Here is a 12,714-nt window from a genome sequence, read left to right on the forward strand (position 1 = left end):
CACCCCCCCCACCAGAAGCCAGGCATGGAAAGTTTTCTCCCCCTTAAGAGGAAGGATGGTCTTGCCAAAACCTTGATTTTGGACTTTCAGCAACCAGAACTGTGAGACGATAAATTGCTCGTTAAAGCCAAGTAGTCTGTGGTACTTTGCCACAGCAGCCCTGACCAGTACATTTGGTAAATGTTTCTGTGCAAAGCACAGTTTAAGTCTGCCTTCCTCAGGAAGGGGATGGTGAATGTCAGGCACTGGGAGTGACAGCTGCTTAATAAAAAAAATCTCCCTAGTGTTCTGAATTAATCCTCACTTACCGCTTCCAAGCCAGAGCCACTCCAAACTTTTGGAAGATGCCTTTTTAAGGCCTTCAAGCACTTATACAGCTCATTTCCTCTGGAAAGAAGGCCCTTCCCAGCTTTGTCTGCCTAGAAAACACCTACTCTTCCTTGAATTGGTTCTAAGTCTTTCTTTCTTTAACGTCTATTTTACAGAAGAAACCGAGACTTTGAGATATTGACTTTTTGGAATCATACTCAGTTAATCCTAACTCGACTGTAGGAGTTACACTCAACGGGGACAACGGGAAGCGAATCTTCCCAAGAAGTAACTGACAGCGACAAAAACAGCGCGAAGACGTCGATAACCTTCCCAGGGCCGGAAAAAGGGAATCTGCGCATGCTCAGAGCTTCGGCGCGCGGTCTCCCCGCCCCTTCCAGGCTCGGCGGGAAGTGGCCTCTTTCGACTGTGGTCGGGTTCCGAGTCAGCCGGAACCGAGATTCGGCACTGCAGGTTCCCTCTCGGAAGAGGGGACCAGAGCGCCTGCGGACCCCCAAAATGGCACGGTTGGGGAATAAGGTAGAGAGAAGGACGCGGGTTTGGGCTTTCCCCACGCTAGGGATTCCAAGAAGGGAAACTTGAAAGAGGAAGTGTGGGGGAGGGCCATGACAGTAATTTTAAGAGAAAAGATGCGGCAGATTTAAAGTCGGAACACTTGGATTTGAGCCTCGCCCACTCTCCACCCCCTCCTCTGCCTTTCCCACTTCCCTTTCCACCCCTTCCTCATCCCTTTTCCTTCCCCAACTCTCCTTCCTCTACTGGTAATTTCTCTCCTGGCCCCTAACCCCACCGTCTCCATTACTCTTAAGCCTGCTTTGTGCGTGTGTGTGCGTTTAATCTGTATGAGAATGGAAGCTAGTTTATCGCACAGGCTTTTGCAACATTTTAGGGTGGAATTCTGAGTAGTAGCGCTTGAAATGCACAGCATAATATTGCCGCTTCTATAATAATTTGTCTCGCATTTACCAAAAGCTAACTCTGTGTGAGGCACATTTCATTCCTATCTCATTTAACCTTACTGCTACCTTTGGAGGTGAAAACAGTTCTCCCCAATTTACATGTCTGAAAACTAAGCCATAGAGAAGTGTAGTGATTAGACCAAGGTCACATGGTTCATAAATTGTGGAACCAAGATTTGAACCCGACATGTTTGGTTGCGGAGCCCTGTAGAATCTGTTTTGCTAGGAATCAGTGACCCTAGGTGTCCCAGATAAATACAGAAGTTACGGTGAATTTAAAAATGATTTTTTCAGTATAGACAGAAAGTGGTAGTAGTCTCTGAGGGATCACTAGAGGGAGGTTTGGTTCCAGAAGTTTCATGCATTCAGCACATTTATTGAATGCCTACTGTAGGCTAGGTGTTTTTCGAGGCACCTGCAACGTGTGAAACAGGGTGGGGCCGGGAATAAGGAATTCGAGGAACTGATCCTTTTCCTCCTCATATTGATTAAACCTATTCTGGACTCATAATGATGTTGCTCACGCTTTTGTTTCTCCTCGTTTAGCTGCTGATAACTTTGTAGCTCTAATAGAGGAACTGTTTATGGCAGATGGACTTGATGCAAAATTCTAACAGCCTGTATCAATTGCTGCAATATAGACAAAAGAGTTGCTATACTACGCAGGTTTTCTTACCTTTGCCAGAAAGGAACTCAAGTTATTATGTAGCCCATTTTGCTTCCAGATAAGAAGTTCTATATTGTGAAACCCTTTGATGCTGTTATTTTGGATGCAATACCTGGCAAAAGACTTTTGGTCCCTGGCTTATTGTTTTCTGCTTTAAAAGTAGCTTTTATAAATGTATAAAAATAAATGCAGCCATATTTTGTGCTTTTAATTTTTTTTTAGGTTCTTATGCTCAGGTCATTGCCCATCTGCGATATGAATTTTATTGCTCTTAAAGTAATTTTTTTAGCTTACTACCATTTTGTCCAAATAAATGCCTTTATACTGGAAATCTCTTAATATTAGTGCATTTTGCTCAATTCTTTGTAAAATAGGGAAAAACTTAAATAATTGTCTTTCTTTTTCATGTGTTGCCTGGACTCTTGAGTCATAACCAGATCTAGAAATCATCTGTAACTTGCCTGATAGGAGCTCATCCAGGCTTTTCAAAATGCTTGTAGGATCAGGAGATCACTGCTTTAGAAAACAGTAGTTCCTTTATTGATTACTTCTAAATGTTCATTTCCCCCATTATATTGGGTCCCTGTAACTTATATCTGTTGATCCTATTATCTCTTCTACAAACCTTTTATAACACAATTGTCAAATGTTTGGCGATAACTATCATGTTCCCTAAATCTTCTCATCTGGCTCAAATATCCAGTTTTTTCTAACTGTTCTTCATATCACATGTTCTCAGATCTATCCCTAACCTTTCATACAATATGATGCTCAGAACTACTAACAGCCTATCAGACGTGTTCTGACCGATATAAAACATAGATGAGACTCATTCAGAGTCAAAGAATGTTAGCTCTGGAAAAAACCTTAGACTCATTTAGTTCAGTAACTGCCTCCTGCCTCTATCTATTAACAGAGAGGCTCAGAGTTGGTTGGTAGAAGAGCTGGGACTAGATCTCACATCTCTAGATTGCTAGTCCAATCTTTTTTCACCATAAGACTCTGCTTTTTCTTTATTGAATTCACTATATTGTTAATACAATCTAAGATATTTTGGGGAATGGGAGTTAGGTAGGGGTAAGCAGCATATTGTTTTAGCCATGTACTATTCTGTTGACTCATTTTATAATCCATCCCATAATTGTAAGTTGCTGTTAGTTCAGGTCTCCTACAACTTATGTTTATTCAGTTAAATTTTGCATGGCAAATACAGAGCTTTGTATGTATGTCTATTATTTTTAGTTTATGTTTCCCTTATTTTTTTAGTTCCCCACATACATGATTGCTATCTAATAACTTGCTATCTTTGCTTATGTGGTTCTCTCTACCTGAAACTCCTTTGTTAATATGACTGATACCCACTCATCCTTTAGTACTCAGCCAAGGATCGTTTCTAGGCAGGCTTTTCTGTCTCTTTAATCATTCTACTCTACCCCTCACCCCCAGTTATGGGTAGGTTTTCTGTCTCTTTAATCATCCTTCTCTACCCCTCCTGTGTGCTCACTTAATTCTTTGTGCAAACCGCTGTCATAAAACATTATCCAGGAATTATTTGTTTTTATGTCTGTGTCCCCCACTAGAGTAGATTTGGTGTTTTATCCTTCATTTTAGATCCCCAATTTACAGACTGATTCAGATTGCTGAGATGCATCATTTTAGCCTGTCCAGATTGTAGTATTCAACTATTGCCACAATAGTGCTTCATTGTAAGCTATGTCCTAAACCAGTGGCTTTTTATACTTGTGTTTATGGGTTTGCAGATCAACTCCAGTTTGCCTGATGTATGTTAGGCTCAGCCGGCCTGAACTTAACTTTAGCCTGCAGGTTGGATTCATATCTGCTCACCATGGCTTTTTTCTGGGGCTCAGGCCAAAGAAACAGCAGCCACCTGGAACATGCTTCTATCCTGGCTGGTACTTTCTAGCTTTTAGAAAGCATCAGGACTATTTTAAGTGTTCTCCATAATGAAAATTTGTGTCTTACATATATTTTCTGGATAGAACACTCCCCATCCCTCTTCCACCTCTTCCCCAAATATTAGTACAGTTTCTGTGCGTGAAATAAGCAATGAACAAATCTCTCCTCTGTCATTCCTATAACTGTTGTTAACCTTTTCTTCAACATTCTTTGGGACTTTGTTTCTAGGCAGCTGTTGTGCTATGTGTGGATGTGGGCTTTTCCATGAGTAACTCTTTTCCTGGTGAAGAATCCCCATTTGAACAAGCAAAGAAGGTGGTGACCATGTTTGTACAGCAACAGGTAAATTTCAGATTGGCCTATTTCTATAGGGTAGATATTGGGTAATTGAAGCTGAAGGGATACAGATTGTGCATCAGGACTGATTGTAAAAATTCAGAAATGGATAGCACAATAGTTCCTAACTGTAATACAATAATGTTAGAACACTGAGTGAAGCTGAATTTGAGAATGATAGAGGAAGGAGGACTGGGGGCACAAATGAAATCAGAAGGAAAGCTAGAAGATAAAGACTGAGATGGTATAATCTAGGAAAGCCTAGAGTGTATAATGATAGTGACTAAATGTACAAATTTAAAAATGTTTTTGCATGAGCAAGAATAAAGGAATGTCAGCACTACAGGGTGTTGAAAATCGACGGTAATTAATATTTTAAAACTTCAACTTATGTGTGAGACTAAAGCAAAAAATGTTTATTTGGTACAAAATTTTATATTTTGACTCATTCATTTCCTAATATAACTTACGTGGACAGTTTAATTCAACACCATAGTACATGGAACCATGAGTAAGGGCATGAGATTTTGTAGTTTTGTTCAGAGTGATGCCCCGATAAATCCCAGAGTGATTTGAACAGTGAATAAAAAAGTATTTGCAAAGTCCCTTTGGGGGGAACAATGAGAAAGGGGGAAAATTCAGCTTCCCCAAGTGGAGGATTCTTGATATTCTCTTAAGCAGTGGGGAAAACTGAAGCCCCAATCTGGGGGTTTGTTCATATAAAACTTATCCTTTGCTAAGCCTACTTAAAATTATGCCTAAGAGTCACTCCCGAGAGAACCTCTTTTGTTGCTCAAGTGTGGCCTCTCTCTCTCAGCCAACATGAGAAGCAAACTCACTGCCCTCTCCCTCTCTAAAAAAAAAAAATTCAAAATGGCCTTGAGCTTGTAACCAACATTTATTTTTTATTTTTATTGATAAGTCTTATTATACAAACATTCCATACATGGTGTGCAATCAGTGATTCACAATATCATCACATAGTTGTGTATTTATTACCATGATCATTTTTTAGAACATTTGTATCACTCCAGAAAAAGAAATAAAAAGGAAAAACTCATACATACCATACCCCTTATCCCTCCCTCTGATTGACCACTAGTATTTCCATCTACTCAATTTATTTTAACTTCTTTCCCCCTATTATTTATTTTTTTATTCATATTTTTTACTCATCTGTCCTTACCCTAGATAAAAGGAGCATCAGACACAAGGATTTCACAATCACACAGTCACATTGTAAAAGCTATAGCATTATACAATCATCTTCAAGAATTAAGGCTACTGGAACACAACTCAACAGTTCCAGGTACTTCCCTCTAGCCACTCCAATACACCATAAATTAAAAAGGGATGTCTATATAATGCATAAGAATAACTTCCAGGATAACCTCTTGTGCCTGTTTGAAATCTCTCAGCCACTGAAACTTTATTTTGTCTCATACATCTCCTCCCCGTTTTGGTCAAGAAGGCTTTCTCAATTCCTTGATGCCAGGACCTGGCTCATTCCTGGAGTTCTGTCCCATGTTGTCAGGGAGATTTACACCCTTGGGAGTCATGTCCCACATAGTGGGGGAGGGCAGTGAGTTCACTTGCCATGTGACCAGTTACATCTGAGCAACAAAAGAGGTTCTCTGGGGGTGACTCTTAGGCCTAATTTTAAGTAGGCTTAGCTTATCCTTTGCAGGAATAAGTTCTATAAGGGTGAACCCCAAGATCAAGCACTCAGCCTGTTGATTTGGTTGTCTCCGCTGCTTGCGAGAATATTAGAAATTCTCCAGATAGAGAAGTTAAGTATTTCCTCCTTTCTCCCCAGTACTTCAGGGGGACCTTGCAAGTACTTCTTTATTCACTGCCCAAATTATTCTGGATATATCAGGGCATTATACTAGCCTGGACACACCAACAAAGTCTCATGCCCTGTTCAAGATTCCATGTACTTATGGTCTTCAACTAAACTGACCATACAAGTTAGATTAGGAAATACACTAACCAAAATATAAATTTTGCACCAAATGAACATCACTCCCTTTTGTAACCTACGTTTTAACTGTTTGTTGCCTCCGTCTACTAATGTAAGATACCAACCTCCTATAACGATCAGCCTCAGTGTATTTGGGAATCTGGGGATTTTCTTACTTGTACTTGCATGTAAGTCCAGCTACCGCTAGTGTTTTTATTATTTTTTTTTTCTTTCCACATTCTGGCCTCTTCACTGGACATTATAGTTTTTATCAGAAACAAGAGACAGTATAAAGTAATGTTTAAAAGTGCAATCTCTGAAGACAGAAAGCCTGGGTTTTGAATCTCTGCTCTGCCATGTTTACCAATCTCTTTACCTTAAACAAGCCATTCAACTTCTTTGTGCCTATTCCAATTCTGTTTCTACTTAGATAAAACTTACTATCTTAAAACAACAGCGAGAATTCTCTCTCATGGTTCTGTGGGTGACAAGACTCAACTGGGTGATTCTTGTTCAGGGCCCGTTATGAGGTTACACTCAGATGGTGGCTATGGCTGGGGTCATCTGAAGACTCAACTGGGCTGGGTATCCAAGGTAGCTCACTCGTGTGGTTGTTGATGCCTTCTTTTGGCTGGGAGCTCATTTGGGACTGTCCATCATGGTACCTACATATGGCCTGTCCAGGTAGTTTGCAATTCTTAGAATGTGGCATTTGGTTCTGAGAGGAAGTGTCCCAAAAGTGAGCATTCTAAGAGACTCTGCATGACTTCTTTTTTTTTTTTTTTTTTTTTATTTTTTTTTTAAAGAGAGAGGAAGGAAGGGAAGGAAAGACAGAGAAGGAAGGAAGGATGGAAGGAAGAAAGGGAAACATCTTTAAACATTTTCTTGTTTTATTATATTTTGTTTGTTTGTTTGTTTTTTTACATGGGCTGGGGCCGGGAATCGAACCGAGGTCCTCCGGCACGGCAGGCAAGCACTCTTGCCCGCTGAGCCACCGCGGCCCGCCCCTCTGCATGACTTCTTATAACCTAACTTCTGTTGGTCAAGGGTGTCACTGAGGCCTGCTCAGATTCAAGGAAGGAGAATTAAACCCCCTCTTGTTTTATGGAGAATCCTGCATATACAGGAAGAGACAGAATGACTGGTGACCATCTTGGAAACTATCTACCATGGTACCTCCATTTCCCATGTGTAAATAGAGAAAATAAAAGAACCTATCTCATTGGGTTGTTTTCAGAAATAAAAGAATTAATATAGCTAAACTTCTTAGAACTGTACTTGACATTTTGTAAACACTTTATAGTGTTAGCTGTTATAGTTTGTTAGCTATTATTATAATTGCTTCCCTTCCACTTGGCATGACTGCCACTTATGCTAGTTCATGAGGTCCTTCTTTATTTACTGGGTACTATGGCTCCTGCTGGACCTGTCTACTGTTTCTTTTGGCGATTGTCATTTGCACTGGGCAGTACTACCTCCCACCTGTCATCCTAGTTTTTTACAAATAGCAATGACTTGGAGTCCTTGAGGTATTAAACTGGAAAAAATAATTCTAACCCCATTCTCGCTTATAATAATTTTTGTTGACAATATTCAAGTAGTGCTACTGTGCCCTAATATATACAGTTTCCCTCCTCCCTCCCTTCCTCCCTTTCTTCATAAAAATCATTTCTTTTTTTTTTTTTCTGCATGGGCAGGCACCGGGAATTGAACCCAGGTCTCCAGCATGGCAGGCAAGAACTCTGCCTGTTGAGCCACCATGGCCTGCCCTCTTCATGAAAAACAGTGCATTCAATTTTCATTTTTGGCATTTCCTTTCCCGTGAGAATTTGAGTGAATATGGAAATCTGGGAGACAAAACCTAGTGAAAGTCCCATAGTGTACTCAAAATTTCCTTCCCTCCCTGAGGTTTTGTTGTTTAAGCAAGAGTACCTTCCCTTAAGAGGCAGTCTTGTCCATAAGGCAGGATTCTGGTTGACCTTCCCCACTAGTATGCTAGATAGGTTTGAACCCTAGTGGCTGGGACCTTGATTTCCATACAGCTGCAGTTGTAGTTGTAGTTGTTAACAGACTTAGGAAATTAACCGACCAGTAGAAATGAAGAATGACTGTGATTCATCCTCTCCCAATGCAGCATTTTACTCCATTGATGTAAAAAGTGGTAGTACTTAGGTGGGAATGAGACTGTCATGTCAGATACTATTTGTTTTTACATTTTCTTATGAAACATTTCGTAAAAGGAACAAATAAAGAATAATAAAATAGAAAATTGTTTTCCTGTTGCCTGGTGCTATACACTCCTAATGTTTTACCACTTTTGTTTGATTTCTTTTTCTTTTTTTCCTTAAAAAGAAAATGTTACATGTATGCTTGAAGCCCCCATGTATCCCTTTCCAATCCTGTTCCTCCCTTTTCCTGGCCTCCTTTGCTCAGAATTTTAGTAGTTATCATTGTCATGCATATTACATATTTTTAAAAGTATATTTACTCATAGTATTCTTCATAAATATATGGTATTTTTTGAAGCTTTCAAAAATGTATATAAGTGGTATTGCTCTATACATATAATTCCATAACTTATTTTTTCTCAGCCTTATATTTATATATTGATAAATATTGCTCAAATTTGTTCATTTCTGCTGGGGTGTGATATTCCATTGCATAAATATTCTACAGTATAATTTTGGATTCTCCTGTTGACTGATAATTTCTGGTTGTGCTCTGTAATAAACAGTGCTGAAGTGAATGTTCTTGTCCAGTGTCTCCCTGTGTACTTGTACAAGAATTTCTCTAGGATATATCTACCTGTAAGTGAAATAGCTGAGACATAGAGTCTGAAACAGCACTGGTTTTTTTGTTTGTTTGTTTGTCTTTAATTCCCTGGACATTTTAAAGCTTGGCTGGTCAGTCCAGAAAGGTAGACTAATATCACTTCAAATTTTCACGTTTTCGTTGAGAATTAGAATCTGAGTCGGCTAGAAGTCATCAAGAGCCATTACTGCCCTCCTCATCTCTCTACCCCAACTTGTACTGAAATGAAGGATGGGGCTGTAGTCAATGGAGACGTCTGCTTTAGAACCTAGGAAATGTCACTGTCCATCAGGCTCATGTACTATTATTGACAGCGGCCCTAGGGATCCTCCATAGGGAGGTATGGTTGTCGTGCTCCCTGAAGATTAGATATCTTATGGCTTGTAGTTTGTACTAATATGGTTTTTAATTTTCTACCATTCTTTTCTAGGTATTTGCTGAGAGCAAGGATGAGATTGCTTTAGTCCTGTTTGGTACAGATGGCACTGAGAATACCCTTGCTAGTGAGGATCAGTATCAGAATATCACAATTCATAGACATCTGATGCTACCAGATTTTGATTTGCTGATGGACATTGAAAGCAAAATCCAGCCAGGTTCTCAGCAAGCTGACTGTATCCTTTTTCAGCCAGAGAAGACTTAAGAAATTTTCTTTAATCTGAGGAATCATAGCCCAATTTGGGGAGGTTGTTTCAGAGCCCCAGCTATGAGTGTATGGACATTTTGACTCTGAGGATTTAATGTGAAATTGACAAAGTATGATGCCTGGGCACGGGGCCCTTTAATCACTTTCCCATTCTTTGTACTACTGATCTGAATAATGAGAGATGAGGAACCATAGAAAGGGGGAGATATTAGGGGCTATTTGTGTGTTTGACTACATGGTTATGGTTAGAAATGTTTAGAGATAGAAAAATGATATTTTTAGAAAATGTAGCATTAGCATTCCCCACTCTTTTCCAAATGGCAGGTGCTTCTGTGCCTAAAATAATACTGATAATCCAAAGTGAGATTTCCAGTTTCTTCCGCAGGCCGCCTAATTGTAAGGAGTTATTCTTTTTATTTTTCTAAACAATAATGCCATCCCTGACCACTGGGAGGTGCTGCTGTGGTGGAAATGACTTACAAATGCTGCCTTGCAGCTCACTTCATACTTAAGAATATACTGTTCACCAAAAAATGGGTTCTTAAGATTGCAAAATGGTATCATAACTTTTTGTTAAGTGAATGGAATGTATTAGATTAGATTTTGGTTTACTTTATTTTTCTTAGTTTTATGTGTCAGAATGTGTATGTTGATGTGTAGCGTATGTAAAATAAAACTTTGAATGAAGGACACTTGGGCAAGTACCTTTAAATCATCACATAGTCAGTCCAGTGTCCACAATTTCCAGCACTTCTGGGGGAAAACATCACATGTTCTTGGATAAAGAGAATCTTTGGTGATATCTTCTACCCTTAACTTGCCAAGTCCTGGATGCACTCATTGTGTGCATGGATGTGATTCAACATGACACTGTGTAAGTGTTTCAACTGAAGAGAATTGAAAATGAGCTTTTTACAAAAACTGTATGGATCCATGTATTCTTTGCGCTTTGTGAACCATTGTTAATCAGGCAGCGTGCTTGCACGGCTAATCAAACATTTGGCAGTATTCAGTGGTTCAGTTCAACCTTTCTGTTTCTTTAAAAGTTTAATTTATAGGAAGGAAGAATTGTATTTGGTGGGAATTTCTTTAGGAGGCATAAACATTTGCATTATTTCAAGTTCTTTCCTATTTCACATATGCTAATTACCAGGAATTTTGTTTTTAAGTAGATGGCATCCATATGTAATTGAAATTAAATCTATAGTAACTTCGAGCAAGTTTCCTAACTTCTTTAATTACCTTGCTTTGAAAATGTGTCTCTGAATATATAAACACACGCATATGCAAACATACAGATTGCTTACCTAATAGGAAAATTATAAGAAACTGCAGTAAAATACCAGGCCCAAATATGTATTATCATATTTCACAGCCTCTGCAAAATCCTGCCTCTAGCCCTGTGAATGGAATCAGCAAGCCATTTGGAAAGTAAACACTTGCAAGGCTGAAATTGTAGTCTACTTGCAGAGTTCCTTGTTTACATTCTGTCTATGGGGAGTATTCTAGTTTGCTAGCTATAAGAATGCAATATACCAGAAATGGATGGCTTTTAAAAAGGGGAATTTAATAAGTTGCAAGGTTTACAGTTCCAAGGCCGAGAAAATGTCCCAATTAAGACAAGTCTATAGAAATGTCCAATCTAAGGCATCCAGGGGATGATACCTCATTCAAGAAGATGTTCAGTGTCTCTGACTCAGCTAGAAGGGCACATGGCAAACATGGCAGCATCTGCTGGCTTTCTCGCCAGGCCTCTTGCTTCATGAAGATCCCTGGGAGGCGTTTTCCTTCTTCGTCTCCAAAAGTCTCTAGCTGGTGGACTTGCTTCATGGTTCTTTGGCGTTCTGAAGCTTTCTCCAAAATACTTCTTTTATAGGATTCCAGCAAACTAATCAAGACTCACGTAGAATGGGTGGAGACATGTCTCCATCTAATCAAGCTTAATACCCACTACTGATTGAGTCACATCTCTGTGGAGCTAACCTAATCAAGTTTCCAGCCTGTGGTGCTGAATAGGGATTAGAAGAAACCGTTGCTCCCACAAAATTGATGAGGATTAAAATGTGGCTTTTCTAGGGTACATAAATCCTTTCAAATCAGCACATGGGGAGGTTTTCTGAAAAAGGATCTTTATTTGTCATGGTGACCACAATTTTCAGTGAAGTTAGAGTTAGGAAATTAGGGATATAGTATATGTTTTAATGCTCACAAATTTCGTTCAAGATGTTAAAAAAGTATTAGTTATGTTAGGGTCATTTATGTGTTTAATAGGAACTTAACTGAGCGTCAACAATCTGTCTTTAACTGTATGTAGATTTATTCCTTAGCCTCTCTCTGCTTAGTGACAAAGTGCATTTGAATTTGTACAAAGTAATTCAAGAGAATGATTTCCTAATGTCATAACTCTCTCTTTTAGAGGAAAGAAGTTTGACAAGAGACATATTGAAGTGTTCACTGACCTCAGCAGCCCATTCAGCAAAGATCAGCTGGATATTATAATCTATAACTTAAAGAAATCTGGAATTTCCCTACAATTCTTGTAAGATCATAAGAATAATGTTTATAGACAAACCCTGTGATTTTGTAATGAGGATATAATGCATTGAGTGGGACCCCTTAAGAGTGCTTGGTTTACAGAAGTCTTTGCTTTCAGTTCTGAGTTGAACTCTGTCAGATGACTGACTACTCAGAAAACATTTACCAGTTATTCTCTGTGTCCCAGGAACTGTCCTGAGTTTTGGTGATAAAGAGATGTAAGTCACAGTAAAATAGAGCAGCTCAGTAGCAGACTGTTTGTTTAAATGAAGAATTATAAATCTTTTGAGGATGTTCTCTTCATCTCCTGCTTGCATAGAGGACTTTATTCAAACACTTAGTAGATGGATAGATGGCTTCTTTTCTTAAACAGCTCTACAGGACACTGTCCTCCAGATGGTTCATGTTGTTGGGGTGGAATGTCAATTTGGGAATAATTTTAAATGTACAATGTTTATTTTTAACTCTGTCTCTCTTTTTTTTTTTTTTTTTTTTTGCATGGGCAGGCACCGGGAATCAAACCTGGGTCTCCGGCATGGCAGGCAGGAAC

General features: G+C 39.2%; 1 protein-coding gene across 3 annotated transcripts in view; it reads left to right on the top strand.

The window, feature by feature from the left end:
* XRCC5 (X-ray repair cross complementing 5) overlaps positions 1-12,714 on the top strand; it is a 110,945-nt gene continuing 98,231 nt past the window's right edge. Inside the window, exons 1-6 of one of the 3 annotated variants that reach the window (XM_077155062.1) lie at positions 14-101; positions 486-849; positions 4,102-4,215; positions 9,414-9,597; positions 10,455-10,503; positions 12,046-12,168. In XM_077155062.1, coding sequence (XP_077011177.1) covers positions 670-849; positions 4,102-4,215; positions 9,414-9,597; positions 10,455-10,503; positions 12,046-12,168 — 650 coding nt within the window. In that variant the 5' untranslated portion in view covers positions 14-101; positions 486-669. Of the gene's footprint in view, positions 850-4,101; positions 4,216-9,413; positions 9,598-10,454; positions 10,504-12,045; positions 12,169-12,714 lie in introns of all 3 variants that reach the window. The other 2 variants (XM_077155061.1, XM_077155064.1) reach the window with 2 other exon arrangements.

The sequence above is a fragment of the Tamandua tetradactyla genome, chromosome 3 (assembly GCF_023851605.1).
Source record: "Tamandua tetradactyla isolate mTamTet1 chromosome 3, mTamTet1.pri, whole genome shotgun sequence".
In the NCBI taxonomy this organism is placed as follows: Eukaryota; Metazoa; Chordata; class Mammalia; order Pilosa; family Myrmecophagidae; genus Tamandua; species Tamandua tetradactyla.